This window comes from Zeus faber (genome assembly GCF_960531495.2).
Source record: "Zeus faber genome assembly, chromosome: 9".
Lineage (NCBI taxonomy): Eukaryota > Metazoa > Chordata > Actinopteri > Zeiformes > Zeidae > Zeus > Zeus faber.
The window spans coordinates 30,218,947-30,239,440 of NC_137197.1; the positions used below are offsets into that span (position 1 = coordinate 30,218,947).

The following is a 20,494-nucleotide window of genomic DNA, read 5'->3' on the forward strand; positions in this document are numbered from 1 at the left end:
ATTTTCTCTTGATGAGCCTTTAGTTTTAGTGTCCTCCCACCTCAAATAATGCAGATGAACACTTTTGTTATGCGTCGCATGTGAAAAACATGATGGCAATGGTTAAGATGTTGGCTGGTTAGGCCCTGATTCCGGTTGTACATTACTTCTCCAAGTGGAAGTTTGTAGGGGTGAGAGAAAAAAACAAATCCTTACATGTATTGCAATTCTCTCTTGAAAGATTCAGAATCAATGCACACGTCTCCATAATCAAAATTACACGATTCTGTTGACAGTTTGATCACAATTGAAGAGTTTCTAAATCATTGTGTTTGCTTGTGAAGAAATATTTTATTGCCGATATGCACATAACACCAACTTTTTTCAAATAAATGTGGTACAATGGACAGGGTACTCACTACAGGTACAAAGGTGCACAGGTAGATTTTAAAGAATCAAAAGTATTGAAAACAAGCTTATGGATAGTCAGAACACCAGCGTCTGTCTCCTATTTAAAACGGTTCCTTTTGTGGTTTTCCCTTTTGCGGCAAATGGTTTGGCTGAGTACACATCAGATATTGGAACTCGAGACTCAATTTGAACTTGATAAAAATTACTTGAAATATTGTGAATTAAAACAATTTTGAAGAAAGGTTTTGTGTTTTATAATGTTATTTTATTTTCATTACTTGTCTCTCATCACTCCACCCCATGCACCTTCCCTTGAGCGACGTCAAATCATTCAGTGTATGGCCAACTGCATTCTTCTGCATTCTGAGAGCACTGCTTTGGCAGTACTGTACATCACTGACTTTGACATCATGATTTCAGGCCACATGCATGCATGTGTAACTGAACCACAATCAAAGATTCACGGTCAACAACAACATATTTTATTACATGGCCATTGGGACTAAAAATGTAACTAGAATTGACTATTTTGTTCACTGCCCATTTTGTTTTAGATGGGTTGTTTGACTTAGAAATACATTTATTGAAATGGCCACTTATCCTTTAAATTAAAGAGCTCTGGAGACTTCAGGCTACTTGGACTTTTGACCAAAGCCCTCTCTGGTACATTTGCTGACTGTCCTGTAAAATATCATCATGAGGGATATTTATCCAATTTGAGTAATGTTGGTACAGGTATCGAAGATTTGTCACAAATAATCGGAGGGTTTTAAAAAGTAAATTAGGGAAACATACCAAGTAAAATAAATGAAAATGGGATTAAGCACTGTGGCAGTTTTCCCTGCCACATGCCAACCGAGTGCCGTTTTCAGGGCCCTCCGGCACAGAGACACAGACGATGGGGTAGAAGACACGCGTTTATTGTAGCTGTTGGGCTTGGTGGAACAAGCCCTGGAGCAGATGAACAGCATGTTATGACAAGAGCTCCTCTCGTGTGTGTGTGGGGATTGGGGTTTTACCTGTTGCCCGTTAGACCAATCAACGACCAACCTAGACCCAAGACAGGTGTGGCTGCCCAATTAGGTTCACGGGGCCAGTGATTTCTAAAGTTCTAGACTAAATATAACATTTTCATTTTGTTACTTTGTTTGGTCTAACCTTTCGTTGGAAAGCAGTTTAGCATGGCCGGCACCTCCAGGTTGGGGAAACGATCAAGGGGCTGCGTGAGCTGTCCTCTTACGTGCATGGGTGAGGGTGCGCCTGCGCAGAGCGTATCCCATTCCGGAATCTGTTTGTATGTTTCGTGTTTTTTCTTTTGTATAATAATAATAATGATAATAATAATAATAATATATCTATACTACAATGATTGTATAATATAATGTATAAAGGTAATGCCTCTACCTCTTTACAATGACCTCAACAAATATACCTGTTTAATTGGGTGATATGACCCAAAAGGGAGGGGCCTCCCCTATATAAGAATGAGGTTCACCATTCATGGCGGGGATCAGGAGACGGCCACATGTATGTGGAGAGCAAGAAAAACTAAGAATCAGAATTATCCCTGTATCTATATTGTACATAGTATAAATAGTTAGGTTGTGTTTTTTTTCTTGGTGAGTTTTTACACATTTTTGGGATTTTTGTGTACGGTGGTCACCACCACCTAGATTTTTGGGCAATTTTCTTGTGTGCCTTCCGGCAACCTACCCTCACTCGAGGCAGAGTGTGACGGGGGGGTCCAGGAATGGTGGAACTCACTGTTGAGCCTTATGTGTGTGTAGCAGGCCTAATTCTACAGAAAATCTCTGGAAGAGGGTGTTCACTTGATAGCGTCAATTAAATACTCACACTAGTTGATGCAGCTTGGCAGCCAACTGGAGCCATGTGGTGTTGGTAAATGGAGATTTATGACAGCACTGCCGAAGCTACTTAAGTGTAGGGATGAGTGTGTGGAGTTGTTTGGCTAAACCGGGCTACTGTGTGTACCCCACCTAATTATCAGTACAAGGGGTTATCCTGTCTATTAGTTGATGTAATTTTCAAGTCGTCGTCTTGTCTTTCGTAATATACGGCAGTAGTTGAAGGCTAGATTTGAATGAAAAATCAATGAAGGATGTCTTGTATGCCTTACATTCAGTATCTTTCTACAGACTTGTACTCTATGTTCTCTCTCTGGTTGATGCAACTAACAATAACAAAGAGAACTTTTGGGGGTCTCTCGTTGATGTCAATAAATGCGTCTTCCTTGTCATTGCTTTACGAGAAGTAATGGCGTTCTAAAGTCATTTCGTGTGTGTGTGTGTGTGTGTGTGTGTGTGTGTGTGTGTGTGTGTGTGTGTGTGTGTGTGTGTGTGTGTGTGTGTGTGTGTGTGTGTGTGTGTGTGTGTGTGTGTGTGTGTGTGTGTGTGTGTGTGTGTGTGTGTGTGTGAGAACAAAAATCAATTTAAAAACAACTTTTGGACCTAAATGGAATTTTATTTCAATGTGGGGTGTTTATGGAAAATACAGGTGCACTTTTCTTTCTCATTTATTTTTCTTCAGTTATACAAAGTATTCATTAAGCGTTTGGAAATAATTATCCTCTTTTCCCCTCTTTCCTTGCTCAACTTTTTTGTCAACCCTTGTTCCGTATACACACCGATCAGCCACAACATTAAAACTACCTGTCTAATATTGTGTAGGTCCCCTCCTCAGAGCTGTTTTTCCTGCTTCCAACACATTCCAACAACTTCAAGAACTGACTGTTCACTTGCTGCCTTATATATCCCACCCCTTGACAAGTGCCATTGGAACGAGATGAGCAATGCTATTCAGTTTGCATGTCAGTGGTTTTAATGTTGTGGCTGATGGGTGCCAACCAACTCTTGAAGTTGATGTGTTGGAAACAGGAAAACTGGGCAAGTGTAAGGATCTGAGAGACTTTGACAAGGGCCAAATTGTTAGACCAGCTAGAGCAGCGGTTCCCTTTTTGGACTCACGGCCCACTTGAAAATCTCAAATGTGTTCGCGGCCCACATCCCAAACAGTGCATGCTCAGAGGACGTATATTTTAATTCTTATACATACAGTGCAGTAGTGGTAAAACAAAAAAAGAGGTGGGTTAAAACTCACGAGTCCCATTGATAAATAGTCAGCGCTATACTTTTTTCAAACCTTTCTTTTTTTGTTTGACAGGCGGGACTGTCCCGCCCGTCGGATGTCCCGCCGCGACTTCGCTTGTGGATGATGTACCGATGGCTTCTTTCCTTTTCAGTGTGCCTGATGCTAGCCAACTATCCATTTTGATTATCACCTTAAGTTCAAAAATGTACAGGTGCACGTCGATCCTGGTCCGGCTTGGATGTAGTACGCCCTACCATAAGTTCCTCTATATATATATGTGTGTGTGTGTGTGTGTAAATGTGTATATGTATGTGTGTGTATATATATATATATATATATGTGTGTGTGTGTGTGTGTGTGTGTGTGTGTGTGTGTATATATATATACAGTATGTGTATGTATATACACATACTACTACAGTATATACACTACAGTGATATTATATCATGAAAGTAGGGCATTTAAGTAGAAGCATGCAATGGTGATTTCCTCATCTCAACCAATTTATTGAAACAAAAGCCAACAACAGTGGTGGGTTTACCGCAACAAAAAATGTCAATGTCTCAATAAATTTTCATGTGCCCTTGAGCATCAATTACAGCTTGACAAGGACGTCTCATGCTGTTCACAAGGCGACTTATTGTCTGCTGAGGCATGGCCCCCCACTCTTCTTGAAGGGCGGCCCTCAGGTCATTGAGGTTCTGGGGTACAGAGTGACGAGCCTCTACACGGCCACTTAGATGATCCCAATGGTTTTCTATGTGATTCAGGTCTGGAGAAAGTGCAGGCCACTCCATTTGAGGTACCCCAGTCTCCATTAGCCATTCCCTAATGATGCAACCTCGATGAGCTGGAGCATTGTCGTCCGTGAAGATGAAATGAGGCCTGTGTTGTTCATGCAGGGGCACAATGACTGGATTAATGATGTTATTCAGGTAGTATGGGCTTGTCACTGTACCATTCACAAAGTGTAGGGCAGTTCTGTATTGACTAGATAAGACCTGCCCACACTGTAACACCACAAGGCTCGTGTGGTGACAACAGTGGCTGATGCATAGCGCTCTCCTTGACGTCTCCAACATCGTTGGCGGCCATCATTTCTGCTCAACGTGAATCGACTTTCATCAGAGAACAGCACTGAGGCCACTGGTCCCTCGTCCAGTGTAAATGCTCCCTGGCCCATGCAAGACGAGGATGCCTGTGCCTGGTGGTGTGGTCAGGTACCCTTGCAGGTCGTCTAGCACGCAGTCCACGCTGATGTAAACGGCTTTGAATGGTCTGACGTGACACTTGGGTGCCTCTCACCTCCCTTAAATGTGCCTGGAGTTGAGTGGCATTCATCATCCGGCCCCGCAGCGCACTGTTCACAATGAAGCTGTCATCAGTGTGAGATGTGGCCAAAGGACGTCCACTTCTATGCCTTTCTGTGACTCTTCCAGTCTCTGTATCTCTGTTGCAACCTGCTGATGACACTCTGTGACACTCTAAGCTCAGTGGCCACTTCCCTCTGAGAACATCCTGTTTGAAGCCTCGCAATGCCGAGGTACTGTTGATCAATTGTTAGGTGTCGTCTTGGTCTCATGATGTCAAAATGTGAACAGCATGATGAAGAGGACTGTTTAAATACCAATTCTAATTGAACCAGGAAATGTATTGGTTGATCCATGGATCAAACACCTGTTGTAAATTTTGCCGTTCAGCTCCTTCTGAGAGAACAGCAAGTTGTGCAAAAAGTACTGAAACATTGAACAGTTGGACATGTGCATTCAAAAGTTTAGAGTAGGTCAAATTAAGTTCACCTGTAAAGGTTATAGTGTATTTTAGGTTCATCTTGAAATTTCACCCGAAGCCGAATATCCCTAACTTTTTGTGAGTAGTGTATATACACATATATATATACATATATATATATATATACATACATCTGCAGGTGTTTTGATTTAATTAGAGTAGGGTGTGACACCATGACTTTCCAATATTCAATATTACAATTTTCTGAGACACTGAATTTTGGGTTTTCATTATTTATAGCCACAATCATCAAAATTTCAAGAAATAAAGGCTTGAAATATTTCACTCTACGTGTAATGAATCTATATAATATATGGGTTTCACTCTCTGAAATGATGGACAAAAAATATTGAACTTTTTCATGATATTGTAATTTTATGAGATGTACCCTGTATACTAATGAGATGATTTTGTATACTGTTTCTAGTTAGCCGTAGTAGCTCCCATATGATGTGATCAGCCTCGTTACGAAACAGCTACAGTGTGAATAACTGATGGAGTCATTTAGTTGCATTAACTCAAACACCACAGAGACGCCCTGTTACACTGTTGTGGTACTGAAAATATTTTCCAAATGTTGGCAGGTCTGCATCATGTCATCTTTCGCAAATATACAGCGGTAGTTGAAGGCTAGATTTGAGTGTAAATCAATGAAGAACGTAATGTCTGCCTCACATTCAATATCTTTCTACAGACTTCTACTCTACGTTGTCTCTTGGGTTGACACGACCAACAGTGACAAAGAGAACTTTTGGTGGTCTATCGTTAACATCATTAAGTGCGCCTGTGCGTGTGCCTGTATCAATCTATTTCAAAACAACTTTTGGATCTAAATGGACTTTTCTTTTTTGTTTGTTTCAATCAGGGGTCACTTAATCTCTGCCGAAAAGTCTGCTAGCGCATAAAGTGTTGGATAGAATGTTTATGAAAATACAGGTGCATATTTCTTGCTCATTTATTTTTCTTCAGTTTTAAAAAGTATTCATTTGGCCTTTGAAATTGATTCTCCTTTTTTCCCCTTTTTTTCTTTGCTCCACTTGTTTTTTTTTTTTTTTTTTTTTGCAGGGAGGTTTTTACAATCATGACTCTGGCAGGACAGTGTGTGTGACGTGCCAACAAAAAGCAATTTCAAAAACAACTTTTGTACATCAATGGAATTTTTCATGTGTGGGGTCACACTAAATCTCTGCCAAAAAGTTTTTGAGCTCGAAATAGTGTTATGATTAAGCGTTATAAGTAACCGGATAGAATGTTTATGAAAATAAAGGTGCATTTTTCTTGCTTATTTTTTTTTCTTTAGTTATACAAAGGGTTCATTAATTTTTTGAAAATTGAAAATCGTTCTCCTTTTTTCCCCTTTTTTTCCTTTATAATCGTGACTTTGTAATAATCGTACAATCGTAAATGCACCTTTCTTGGTGCATTTTCTTTGGGAAGGACATAATATCCTATAAATGGACTGCATTTATATAGTGCCTGTCTAGACCTAGGACTACACAAAGCCTCACCCGTTCACGCACACATTCTTATGTCAATGGCGGTGTCAGCCGTGCAAGACGCACACCTGCTCATTGGGAGCCGTTAGGGAGTTAAGTGTCTTGCTCAAGGACACTTCAGCACGCAACCAGTAGAAGCCTAGGAACTTTCCGATCACTAAACGACCCGCTCTACCTCCTGGGCTACTGCCCCCTACGTGTGTCTCTTATCGGCATCATGCCTCAGCAGCACCCAGAGAACGTCAAAATAAGAACGTTAAAGGTGTCACTGTGACACACTGTGGGGACATGTCGCTTTTCCAGACTCAATGTATTGCGGTTGTGAATATTTAATTTAATTAAAAATTTCATATACATTTAATAAAAAAAAAAAAAAAAAAAATACATATATATATATATATATATATATAAATATAAATATAAATATAGACACCACGTACCCCAGAAGGTGAAAGGCCTCATCCTGGACTACCACAGCAAGTAAAGTTTGAGGGCCTCTTCCGGCTCATTTACATCTGACTGGCACCTGTTGGAAGTAGGGATAATCACCGGCTGCACCATCTCGGTGACCCTCTTTGCACTAGCAATGAACATGCTGGTTACGTCGGCAGAGTTTGAGTGCCGAGGCCGTCTCAGCAAGTCCGGAGTAAGGCAACACCCCATCAGAGCCTTTATGGATGACCTCATGGTGACAACAACATCAGTGTCAGGAGCCAGGTGGATTCTCCAAGGGTTGGAAAAGCTTGTGTCCTGGGCACGCATGAGTTTCAAACTCGCAATGTCCCGTTCCTTGGTTCTGAAGAAGGGGATGGTCACAGACAGGTTTTGGTTCAGGCTGGGAGAAAACCAGATCCCGTCAGTCACCGAAAGACCAGTGAAAAGCCTCAGAAAGGTCTTCAACTGCAGCCTGAAGGACACTGATTCTATCAAGGCCACCAGCGTTGATCTAGAGAGCTGGATGAGAGCTGTGGACAAGTCTGGCCTCCCGGGAAGATTCAAGGCATGGGTCTACCAGCACGGGATCCTCCCAGGAATTCTCTGGATCCTGCTCATTTATGAAGTTCCCATGACTGTGGTGGAAGGCTTCGAGCGCAAGGTGAGCAGCTATCTGCGTAGATGGCTGGGCTTGCCACGCAGCCTGAGTAGCATCAGGTTGTACGGAAACAGCAAAAAGTTCAGGCTCCCATTCAGCTCAATCAGCGAGGAGTTCATTGTGGCACGGGCCCAAGAACACCTGCATTACACCGGATCGAGAGACAACAAAGTGTGCAGCGCAGGTATCGCGGTAGGACGGGGAGGAAGTGGAGGGCGGGAGAGGCAGTCCAGCAGGCAGAAGCTTGGTGGAGCACAAGGCCCTTCTTGGGAATGTGGCACAGGGCAGAGCTGGACTAGGGAGCTCAACATCAACCCGATACGACACTGCCAGTGGGAAGGAGAGGCGGAAGCAGGTGCTGGAGGAGGTGCGATCTACAGTTGAGGAAGAGCGACTGACCAGGACAGTGGCGATGCGACAACAGGGTGCCTGGCTGAAGTGGGAACAGGCAATGGAGCGGAATGTCACCTGGCAGGACATCTGGAAGTGGAACCCCCAGAGGATTAAGTCCTTGATCCAGAGGGTTTATGATGCCCTCTCCAGTCCATCTAACCTGTTCACATGGGGCAAAGTAGAAACACCAGCATGTCCCCTTTGTTCCAAAACAGGTACCCTCGAGCATATCCTGAGCCAGTTGCTCCAAGGCACTGAGCGAAGGACGCTATCGCTGGAGACACGACCAGGTCCTCAAGTCCATCACTGAGGCAATCAGCAAGGGGATCAGCAACAGCAGATACACCCACGTTACAGCCAGGAGGATCGAGTTTGTCAAGGCAGAAGAGAAGCCAAGGAGCAGACCCAGGAACTGCTCTGTTGGGCTGCTATCCACAGCACGAGACTGGATGATGACAGTTGACCTCGAGAGGCAGCTGAAAATTCCATCACACATCACCCAGACTTTGTTGAAACCAGACATTATCTTGGTCTCAGAGGCCACAAGACAACTCATCCTACTGGAACTGACAGTGCTCTGGGAAGAGCGAATGGAGGAAGCACAAGAGAGAAAGAGGGCGAAGTACCAGGAGCTGGTGGACTGCCGCATGAGTGATTTGGAGGACCAGGTGCATGCCAGCCAAAGTGGGCAGCCGGGGGTTTGCAAGCCATTCCCTCAGCAAGGCCTATGTAATGCTGGGCATTATGGGCCTTAAGAGGAAAAAAGCCATCAACAACAACGTGGCAGCGGAAAAGGCATCTAGATGGCTGTGGCTAAAAAGGGGTGACCAGTGGGGTCAGTAGCATGCCGCTTGGACACAGGCCGAGGCTTGATCAACCTTGGTTTGGGTCACCTGGAAGAGGGTGCCTGTTGCAAGACCCGAAACACCCAATGACTCCAGAATACAACTCTGATGATCTGTGTCCAAGTTTGAGCATCAGAAGATGTATTTAAAACTATAAATATATACATATAATTCACAATCCACAACTCGGTCAAGTATTCATTTTATTTCTTTAATTATTTCAATTTGTTTTAATTTTTTTATTTTTTTTTTACCTGTGCTGTCATCATGCTGGGCATACAACAGAGAGTATTTGTATGCCATTGCATCTAGGGCAGAGTTAGTCTGCAAGTGGAGTTCAAGTTCTCAACCTCTTTATCTGTTAAACTCTTTATTAATTATGAAATCATCAAGAACTGCTGCAATAACTGTGTCCTGTGGATGACCTGTAGAATGACAAGAGCACAGTTTTTGGTGATAGAGAACCACCACCATTCCCCCTGTTTGGAGAACTATTTATCATGTTTGGGTCTATAAACAACTGAACACTACTCCAAGAGGGGGAGAACCACCACGGGTAAGACAAATAAACATAGAACCAAACAACATTTACACAAAAATAAAACATTGGACGACAACATGTATTGAAAAACAGTTAATTAGGTCCAGGAAAACTGGAACTACAACTGGTCACGTGACCTCTGTCATAGTTATGGCAGTAAATGAGGGAGGAAAGGAGAGGAATGCAACCAGGAGGGTGCTGGGGTACACTCGAAGTGTGTGTGTGTGTGTGTGAACAAAAATCAATTTAAAAACAACTTTTGGACCTAAAGGGAATTTTATTTCAATGTGGGGTGTTAATGGTGTGTTCGCCGATGTCCAGTGCACTTATCCCCATTGGTACTGGTGTAGAAGGTCGGTATTATGTCGTGGCGCCTCCAAGCAGCGGAAGGGACGTCGGAGCCCCCTGAACTCCTCAGCGCCCCTGCCCTGTGGTCACAGAAGATCCCCGGGCCCCCAGAGGGCCGTGGAGACAGACACCTTGCCCGAACCGCCTGCCCTGCTGGCGGGACTCCCAAAAGCTTTGGCACTAAGAGAGATAGGTGGATCGCAACCAGATCAATGCCGGGGCGCAGCAGGCTGGGGAGCAACCACGCGGATCTTCTCCCCCCGGACCAGACCGTGCCCTAGCATGCCCACCTCCCGTACCTGGTGGCAGCCAACCTACAGCGATCAGCCACGGGTGCAGAGCGGTCTGCCATGGGGAGTGGTCCGCCATGTCAAAGTCAACCTTCCCCACCCACAGAAAATACTATAACTAAATGTTGTTTTAGTGAATCTGCTTTCTATAAGTAGTTGTTCATTCATATTTCTGATTATATTATGTAGCTCTGGTAATGTCACGCTTGGAGAGCATGAATAAATTCTGGAATTAATACATTGTGTCTTCACTGTGGATTCATTTTCAACTACCTCACGAGCCATAACAAAACAACAGCAACAAAATACAAATTCAAAGAATTTGTAATCGCACATATATATTTATCACATTGGCCTTTTTTGATTATCTGACATTATTGGCTGCAATATAATGAAATGTATTCCTCCATTTTACATTGTAAAATTATTATACAATTGAATATGTGTTTGTTAATCTTAAGACTGTCTCAGGTTTCTGTCGACTTTTTCGCAAAGTTTCTAAATATTTAAAGAAAATGCTACGGTAGGGGAAATAATTAACACGACTAAGGAATAAGGACTTTGTTCCAGAAGTTGGCAGTATTTGCCATGGCTTTTAAGACTAGTCCTTGGTTCAGCAGAAATTGTGAAGATTTGCCTTTGTCTTTTCCTCTTTATGTGGACACACTCCCACATACCCACACCCACCCACCCACCCACCAAAACGGAACCTATAGAATTGTGGCGACCGTCTCCCGGAGAAGATGTTAAATTAAAAATCCAATCCAATTATAAAAAAAAATAATAATAATAAAATAAAAAAAATCCATTTCCTGTACATTTTTGCCGGGGCTATTACTTTGCGTACTCGACAGGAGAAGAGTGCATGGAGAGCCCGTCTGCCACAAGTCATTGTTGGAAACCGCGTAGCCGTGCCAATTTTTTAAGCGGGCCGACGTGTTTACCTGGGCACTCGTGTGTTTCATTGTCTTGCCCTCGACTCTGCCTGTGCTTCAACTGCACAATGGTGGTAGTGGTGGGGGAATAACAACCCATTTGCTCATGTGAACTGTGGAATCAACCGTTTTTATTGTTGTTTATGTGCCCGTGTCCAGTGCACGCTTCTTACAGTATGTGTGTTGTGTTTCACAGGTGGGACCCATATGCCTGGTGTTGATGGGCATGGTCTGCGTGCACTGTATGCACATTCTCGTTCACTGCAGTCATCACCTGTGTGAAAGGTAAACACATACACACCAGCTTTTCTATTATCTGGTAATTGCCGGTTTTTGACCGGAAAAATCTGTTTAAATCTCTCCTGTCATAATGTCTGGTGAAAATAATTTCTTCCAAGCACAATTTGTGTTAGTGCTGTGTGGATTATTTTGATGAAAAAAGTCTGCAGATCTGTTAATTTCAGCGCTCTGCAAGTTGCAACGGGAAGCCAATCAGTTTTGACGATCTAAAGCTGATCTCATAATCCATAGTTCATCTGCCTACCTGCCCATTCCTTTTCATATATATATATATATATATATATATGAAAAGGAATGGGCAGGTAGGCAGAGGAGAAGTGGCTGTGTGACAATCAGACACTGGGAAAGGCAGAAACAGAAATGAGGATTTAAAAACATAACAAAACCTGACTCCCTCTGGTTCGACTTACTGAAGACAACTAACTGCACTGGGTTCTGCTTGATTTATCGGTTAAAATAAGATAGTCCTAGTCCAATGACTAGTCCTCATCCCAGGCTCCTATGAAATCTGAGAAGCTAGAAATAAAGTGACACTTATAGGAGATGAGACCCAAGAAGGTTTTTTGCTGAGTCTTGGTGGAAGGCTGTGGCCACTCCTGGATTGCCTGGATTTTGCGTTCTTGCGGCTTCTCATTGCCCCAGCCAATGGTGAAACCCAGATATTCTTCGCTTCTTTGCCGTTAGCTGTCAGACCTGCCCTGCGGAGATATTCCAGCACCGTCGCTCGTCCTTCCAAGTGGCTGTCCCATGAGTCACTGTGAATAACTGTATCATCCAAATACGCAGCTGCATACTCACTGGGGCTTCAGGACCCGGTCCATCATCCTCTGGAATGTGGCTGGGGCGCCATGCACACCAAAGGCTGGCACCATGTAGTGATACAGTCCTGTCTGAGTTGCAAGGGCTGTTTTCTTTTTTTCTTCAAGCCCGTGGCTAGTGGTACCTGCCAATATATCCCTGTCAAGTTGAGGGTCTGATATACTGGGCTTCCCCGATCGATCAGTTCATCCACCCTGGCCATGGGATTTGTATCAAACTTTATAATGTCATTCAACCTCCTGAAATCATTATCGAACCTGTCTAAGGCATCTGGTTTAGGGACGAGGATGACTGGGCTGGCCTATTCACTGTCGGACTCTTTAAAACCCCCAGCTCCAGCACTTTCTGGACCTCTCGCTCTATGGCTCCCCCTCTGGCCTCATGTACCCTTTAGGGCTGCCGTTTTACCTTCAGGCCAATTTCTGTACGGAAGTAATGAGCCACCAAAGGACGGACTGCCAGCCAGCCAGTTCCCCTCTAGACTGGGCTCTGCAGAGTTCCCATCCCCATATGCTGGAGCAGCATATACAAGTTTGGCAATCTTCTGCTGGATAGGGAACTGGAGGGTTGTTAGTTGCTTTGCAAATTTTTGGATTTGGCTCGAGGCTTCTTTTCCCTCTCCCCCACTCCTGGCGCAGCCGGTTATAAAAGGGGCAGTCCTGCCCCACCAAGACTGGAACGTCAGCAACCTGCAACCTCAGGAAGCAGCTACCGTGAACAGTGATCCGTGATGATGCCTGTTGGATACTCCTTTGTAACCCCATGAACACACAAGAATGACACCAGTAAACAAAGGACAGTGTTTTTCTTCCCTTCCGTGTTTACATTCGCTCCCATGTGTAGATAACGTGAAGCACCGTGACTCCAAATAACTTCAAATATTTCTGTAAAGTGGTCGAGCTTTGGCAAGCCCGAATCCCCCTACTTGGCCTTCTAATACAGTCGCCCGCATGGCATTTGGGAACATGAGGAAGCGGCAAAGCCTCAGTGAGTCGCTTCGGCGAGAGCCCGCCGCCTTATTAATCACACTTAGTACCTCAGGGTGTCCCAGAGGGAGGAAGAATTAATATGTTGTGCTGTAATCCACCCCCCATCGCACTTACAGTCCGCACACACACTGGTATTGTGCTCAAAAGTTGTCCCTGTGAATGTCTACACACACACACACACACACACACACTACTCTTCTCCTCTCCTCCTCCTTCTTCTCCCCTCTCCTTTCACCCTGTTTCCCTGCACCTGTCGTGTCATCTCCCTCCTCTTTGCTGATCAAGTCTTGTATTTTTCAAGTTGTTTTCTTGCAGTAAATCTCAACTTCACTGCGCTGTTGATTTATACATTTTTTTTTCAATTTCCGATTTTTATTTCCCAGTAGATTTACATATACTATGAATTTGTTCTAGTGAGGTTCGGTGTGTTTCTCTCAATACAATTAGCATAAAAAAAACCCAAATATTAAGTCTAGAAAAAACTATGTATATAATGAAAATAAAATAGAATAAAAAGTGAAGTAAAAATAAGCTAAAAAGTTACAATTAAATTGTCAATATTGTCAGTTGTCATTAAACTTGAATAAAGTCGTATATATGAAAATATACAGAATGTACAAGTGCGATACTATACACAGGATAAATTATTGTTATGGGGTATATAGAATATGAATTAAAATTATGAATGTGATTTATGAATGTCTCAATTTGCTTATTTCTACCCCCCTTACTTCCCAGGTTGAAGAGACCTGCCATGAGCTACAGCGACACGGTGGCCTTCGCCATGGAACACGGCTCGTATCAGTGCTTCAAAAAGGGCGCTGGCTTTGGCAGGTGAGTCCATTCATGCAAAAAGCACCCTTTTTCTTGGCTTTTGCAATTTGTGATGTTTTTTCGTTGATATTTGTGATGTGCACAATTTGTTTTCTGTTTTACCCCCTCCGCTTGGCGGTAATGGATTGCATTTTTCATCGACTCACGAGATCAGCCAAAACGACTCCTTTCAAGCTAATTAAATGTTTGCCTCCCTTCCGACACTGTGGAGCTCACTGTATTTACTGATATGCGGTAGATGACTTTTACATATGCAATGCTGTTGATGATTATGTTCCCACCCCAAATCTTCTCAAATGTTTATGTTTATGACTGCAGTATCGATGAGTGCAGATCAATTTGCTTCTGTAACTTCGGCTGACTGGCACTGGCAGACTGTAAATCTTTCACAAGACGGTAGTTTGATGTTAAGCAACGCCATTCATATACCTCCGGGTGACGTGGATTGAATTGAAGGGCGATATATTTTTTTCCCACTCAAACAAAAAAACAAAACGTCCGGAGTTCTGGGGGAACCGAAACAATTCGATTTCACAGTGCCACTGTACATGCGTTTCCGTCTAACTTAATCAATCCTTTACGACTTCCTTTAATCGAGATCGTATCACTTTAAACCCGGTTTATCAAAATTGTATCGAATTATTGTATCTATACTTTTGACAACCTAACCCCTGGGCCACACCAGAAGTGACACGTCAAAGGGTCTTGAAGGCAGTTCAGATACCCTGCCTGTGCCATGCGAGGTTCCTAGACCCCTTGCGATTTTTTACGCCTCATCTCTATTTTTCCAGGCGCAAAGTGTAAACTGGAGCATAGATTCCCATAGAGGTCCATTCAAAAGTAGTAAGTTATGAGTGAAAATATTTAATTACCAAGCCTGGTATGCGTCAACCACACAAAATTGCTGATGTGCGGGCCTAACGTGGAATACTGAGTTAAATTAACAAACTAATACATTTTTCCCCACATTAAATTAAGCCGCTATGTAAAGAAAAAAATATCCTGTATTCCAGCAGGAAAACAAATATCATGCCTACGAATAGACTGTAAATTTTAATTCATACTTCGAAAGCAGTTTTATAAATTTTATTGGTGTGGTGTACCGTACATTGCTGCTTGGAGTCACTATGTGTGGGCTCTAGTTAAACTGACTTGTCAAGCAATAGATTTTTGTAGTAGAGAATTCTGTTGATTTATTTACAAGTTTTTATTAAACTATTATGTTTTATGAAATGTACAAGAATATATCCATTGCATGTTTTTCTGAATTTAATAATCAAATCACAAATAACTGATCACAAAAATGTATCAGAAAACACTATTACAGAAACAGCTCAATGAATGTACGTATATAGATTGTGGAAATCTCCTGCTTCCTCCTCTGGTTAATGGAACGAACCCACTACTGCTGCTGTCACTGGCATCTCCTTTGGACCTACGGAGAAGAACCGGCACTGCCTTCCTCCTGACAATAACACAAAGTATTTATAGATTATAACTCATCCCAGCAAATAAATGCATTGTATTTAAAGATTATTATTCATTCCAGCGATAAAAGGCGTTGTATTCAAGTCCGAACCTATAAACAATATAAACAATATACTCAACTCACCAACTAATCCAACTACTTTAATAAACAGATTGCAAATGCGAATAAAATGAAAAGTAAAAGTTTGAAAATGAAACAGGCAGTTCATTTAAACCCCTCTGTACTCCAGGAATGATGAATAACCCTGCTTTCCCAGCAAATGGGTTTGGTAATTTGTTACTAAGGGGAATAATAGAATGCCCGTGCACTGCGGCTCAGCACCCCGTGCAGGCGGCTTTAGGTGTGTAGTACAGCATGAAGCCAATGCAACTCCCTCCGTCTACACTCTCAATTCACCTCTCCGCTACAGTGTGTTTGGTATGTTCTAGCTGCACACAGTTGATGAAAGACAAAATTTTCCAATTATGATTTTTCTGTGATGTGTGCCGTGGAAAAAAAAAATCAAATTTCACTCAAAATAAATAATGGAAACTATCTCTTGTGTTGCAAGATCAAAATTGCAGGGGTCTTCCAATTAATCTAATATGTAATTAATCATTTCCCGCCAGAATAGCAGCTCAGTGTTCATCAGAACACGCTCAAGTTTCGTGCTGAAAGTGAGAACTATTAGTAGTGACGAAAGGTGTGACTTTTATTTGAGATTCGCTGATATATGAGTCACTCAGTAAAGAGTTTCCTCTTTTTTTGATTCTCCGTCTGTTTGATTAGGTTGGTTTAATGCACAATGAGTGAGGGAGGACTCCCGCTGAACAATTAACAAGTGTCGGAAGAGTTGGTTTGGCTCCGAGTTGTGAATGGAATACTCCCAAGAATCATTTAATTCAAAATGGATTCCCATATCCCCCAGCCAGGGTTGGTGTTAACATGGCCCGTAGTTCTTAACGCGCGCGCGTGTGTGTGTGTGTGTGTGTGTGCGCGTGTGTGTGTGTGTATTTGCAGGCACCTTGTCAACTTCTTCCTGGTGCTCACACAGCTGGGCTTCTGCAGCACGTATATTGTCTTCTTGGCAGAGAACATCAAGCAGGTGGGTGTCCATGAATCCGACCTGAATCAACTTGCAAAACGTAAAAGTTATTTTCTCACGCTTTTTCATCTTCCAACATAAAAAGTGAAATGTATCGCTTTGAGTGGTTTTTCAAATGCTGGTCCCTGGCCTCACCTATCGGGCCATCTTAACATCCATATCAACTTCTGGTTGAAAACATCCAAACACCTGAAGAGTACTCTATTAGGGTTTCTGTTTATTGTTTTGGATTGATTATGTGTCTCCAAATTGGGACCATTCTGCCTTCTCTTTCACAGTCGGTGCTATAATAGCATATTGATCTGAAGGAATATTTTTATCATGATATGGAACAACCTGATGTTCATGAGGTCTATATTTCTCATGTTGACAACAACACTGTGTCGAAATTAATAAGATCTAAATTATAGCCTTTATGTTGGGAATAGCCTTTATGTTGGGAATACATTTTCCTGACCCTAAACTTTTATTGTGATGATAGAAAGTTTGTTAAAAATTGTCAAAAAAAAAAAAAAAAAGAAAAAAAATCATATCAGAATGAATATATATGCAAGTCACCACAAATAGGGAGACGGGGCATTCCCCATGGGTTGGGTTCCCAACTGTATATGCAGAGCCACTCGTAAAGGATAGGTTCACCATTTTTGAACCCAGGCCTTATTAAAATGTTGGCATTTATAACTGTTCATAGCACAAGTTCCCTGAATCGCCTTGGCTATTTAGAAACTTATCACTGTGATTAAAGGTAGTCTCAAATGCAAACTTTTAGGCCTTAAATTAAAAGTTTATGAAAACGGGAAGCTCCTAATATTGTCAGTCTGTATACGTTATACTGAAGTGTTGAAAAAAAAAAAAAAGGTTGTAAAGTGTGCATTTTATCTAGTCTCTCAGTGTTTGTTGACTCTGTGGCACTTCCACAAATCAGCCTGTTTGGCTACATCCAAGCGAATGAAAGAGACTAGAAACAGGAAGTCATGGCTCATCTTCCTGGCAACCTGCTGTAGCCAATGTTACACTGAAGATATAATGCGGTGAATTGCAAAATTTTGTTCTAAATAACATGTTACTGTTATTCAAAACATGCTCAAAAAACATACAGTAGGGTCTAATACCCCTTTCCCACTGTGCCAAAAACCCGGTAACACCGGCTGACATCCGGCATTTGTCATCAGAGGGAAAGGTAACATCTGGGTTTTAGTCCCAGGTCGAATGACCCATCAATAGACCTGCAAGATGCGACGCTTGAGGTTACGGACGTTGGCCTCTAAATAGCCAGAAATATCCAATTTAGAATCCAAAATCGGAATCAGAAGTTAATGATTTTTTTCCCACATGGGGGACCATGAAATGTTTCGAGTGATAGGACCACAGCGGAGAACCCCAACACTCCTCGCCAGACTCCGAGTCACTCTAGCAGCGCCCCAAGCTGGTCTCCAAACCGGAGGAGTGTCTCCAATCCATTATATATATAAAAGAACGAAGGGCAGCAGACTGCAACTTTCGGGCAGTGAAGTGCCGACCCAGTGGGGTTTATAATAAGAGTCAACATAAAGCTCACTGGCTAAACGTGAACATAAACAGAGTTCTTATTGACGAGCATCCGCGTCCATCTCACGTTCTGGTCCACAGGGTCTCAGCTCCTCTCCTCTCAGAGTTTTCATATGTTTAACTTAAAGGGCTGGAGAGCCAGGTACCAAGCAGTTATCCACTCCTTGGTATCCTTCATGCGGTAGAGCCACTGCAGCGGGGCATGGTCTGAGCAGAGTTTGAATGGGCACCCCAGGAGGTAGTAATGGAGGGTGCCGACTGCCCACTTGATGGCCAGACACTCATCCACGGTGCTGTTCTTCGACCCCTGCTCTGAGAGCTTCCAGCTGATGTATTGCACCGGCCAGTCGGCGCCTTCCACATGGTGGGACAACACTGACCCCAGCCCTCCATCTGACGCATCTGTCTGCAAGCAGAAAGGGTTTCTTGTGTTCGGAAAAGAGGATTCAAGGTTCTTTTAAAGCCAACATTTGCCCAAAAGCACTGCATTTGAGGATGGTGGGAAGCTGCAGCAGAGTGGTAAGTTTCTCAACAGTAACAGTTTGCTCAAACTTGTGCTATGAACAGTTTAAAATTATTGGAACCAACATTTAAATAAGGCTGTGGTGTGGATGGTGTGGTTTGAGCAGCCACACCTGTCCAGGGTCTAGGTAATTGGGGCCCAGGATCAGAGTGGCTGCATAGCTGTTGGTCGTTGGTTGGTCTGACAAGCAACAGGTAAAACCCCCATCCCCACACACACTCAGGAGAGGAGCCCTTGTCATAACACGTGTCCATCTGCTCCAGGGGTTATTCCACCTAGCCCACTCTTAACAATAAACTGTGTGTCTGAAAATCCGTCGTCTGTGTCTCTGTGCTGGAGTTCCCTGAAAACGCCACTCGAGTGGCATGTGGTATGCGAAACTTCCACAAAGGCCTTGGAGGTATCCTATCATTTTAAATATGTGGAAATAAAAGGTTAACTGGTTGTGAACTCCTGACTTAAGGACACTGGTAAAACCATTTTGAAACTATGAAAGAATATGTGCCTGGGCGAAAAAAAAAGTACTTCTCAGAAGTCAGGTTTCAAAGGTTTGACAAGGAACTTTCACAGCTCATCCATCTCAAAATGATTTAATTTGTTATTTGTCATCAATTATTTAAAATCTTCAATAAATAATACAAATGAAGAAATATATATATATTTTTAAACCCTTTATTAGCTTTTTGCTTTGGTAGATAAAATAATATTAAACTACAAAATGCGTGACGATATCACCCTTGACAGGCGTATGGATTCACAAACATGTCATGAACAGTTTACACAACTACTAATCGTCCACAGCCTCAGAAGTTTATCGACTGAAAATCTTTTTAAAGCATTTAATCTCTTAAATTAATTCTAGTAAGTGTGTGTGTGTGTGTGTGTGTGTGAGTGTGTGTGTGAGAGAAACTCGTCCTTGACAATCCTACCATGTTCCTTCATCAATCTCAAATGTCCCAAATATACATTCGGCTCTGAAGGTCTGACGTCCCCTGCCTGTTTAATTAGTTACTAACAAAGCTTCAAAATTGGGTGATATTTCAAACCAACCCTGTTTTTGAATTCAGCAATACTCTACTACCTACATAGCAAAAATAGTTCTGTTAAAATATAGTTCTGGACATATTCATTTTGAACAAAACCAAGTAAACAAACCTATTTTCCAAACTATTCTCACCGTTCCCCAATAGTTCCAATTAAATTTGACAACCCTGCAAAATGACTATATTTAATAAAGCAATAGAATACAACATGTAACAAAGAAAATGGCAATATATGCAAAAATATGAAAATATACAACCTAGCCTAACTGTACACAATATAAATATGGCAATATACACTAAACCTAATGATCGAACAACAAATATATCCTAATAGTAACAGAAAACATCAAATAAAATGACTCAAAAAATAAATGGAAAAAATTGGTTATATACAATTAATAATAAAATCAACCTGACAGTGAACCAGAAAGATAAAGTAAAATAAAATAAAAAAAAATGTTATATACAATAAACCTAATGAAAAGCATTAAAGGGGACCTATTATACTTTTCCTTATTTGCTGTCATATTTATACATTGTTACAATGTCGAGTTGTATTTGACCTGCCAAAGTGTCAAATAATGAGGTTAACTAATGACAAAGCAATCAACGTGAACAAAACGCTCAGGCTTCTG

At 42.3% G+C, this 20,494-nt stretch overlaps 1 protein-coding gene across 1 annotated transcript in view; it reads left to right on the forward strand.

Moving 5' to 3' along the window:
- slc36a4 (solute carrier family 36 member 4) overlaps positions 1-20,494 on the forward strand; it is a gene marked incomplete at its 3' end in the record, with an annotated part of 230,883 nt that overhangs the window by 12,737 nt on the left and 197,652 nt on the right. Inside the window, exons 4-6 of the mRNA XM_080006768.1 lie at positions 11,427-11,515; positions 14,077-14,172; positions 16,661-16,745. Coding sequence (XP_079862894.1) covers positions 11,427-11,515; positions 14,077-14,172; positions 16,661-16,745 — 270 coding nt within the window. The remainder of the gene's footprint in view (positions 1-11,426; positions 11,516-14,076; positions 14,173-16,660; positions 16,746-20,494) is intronic.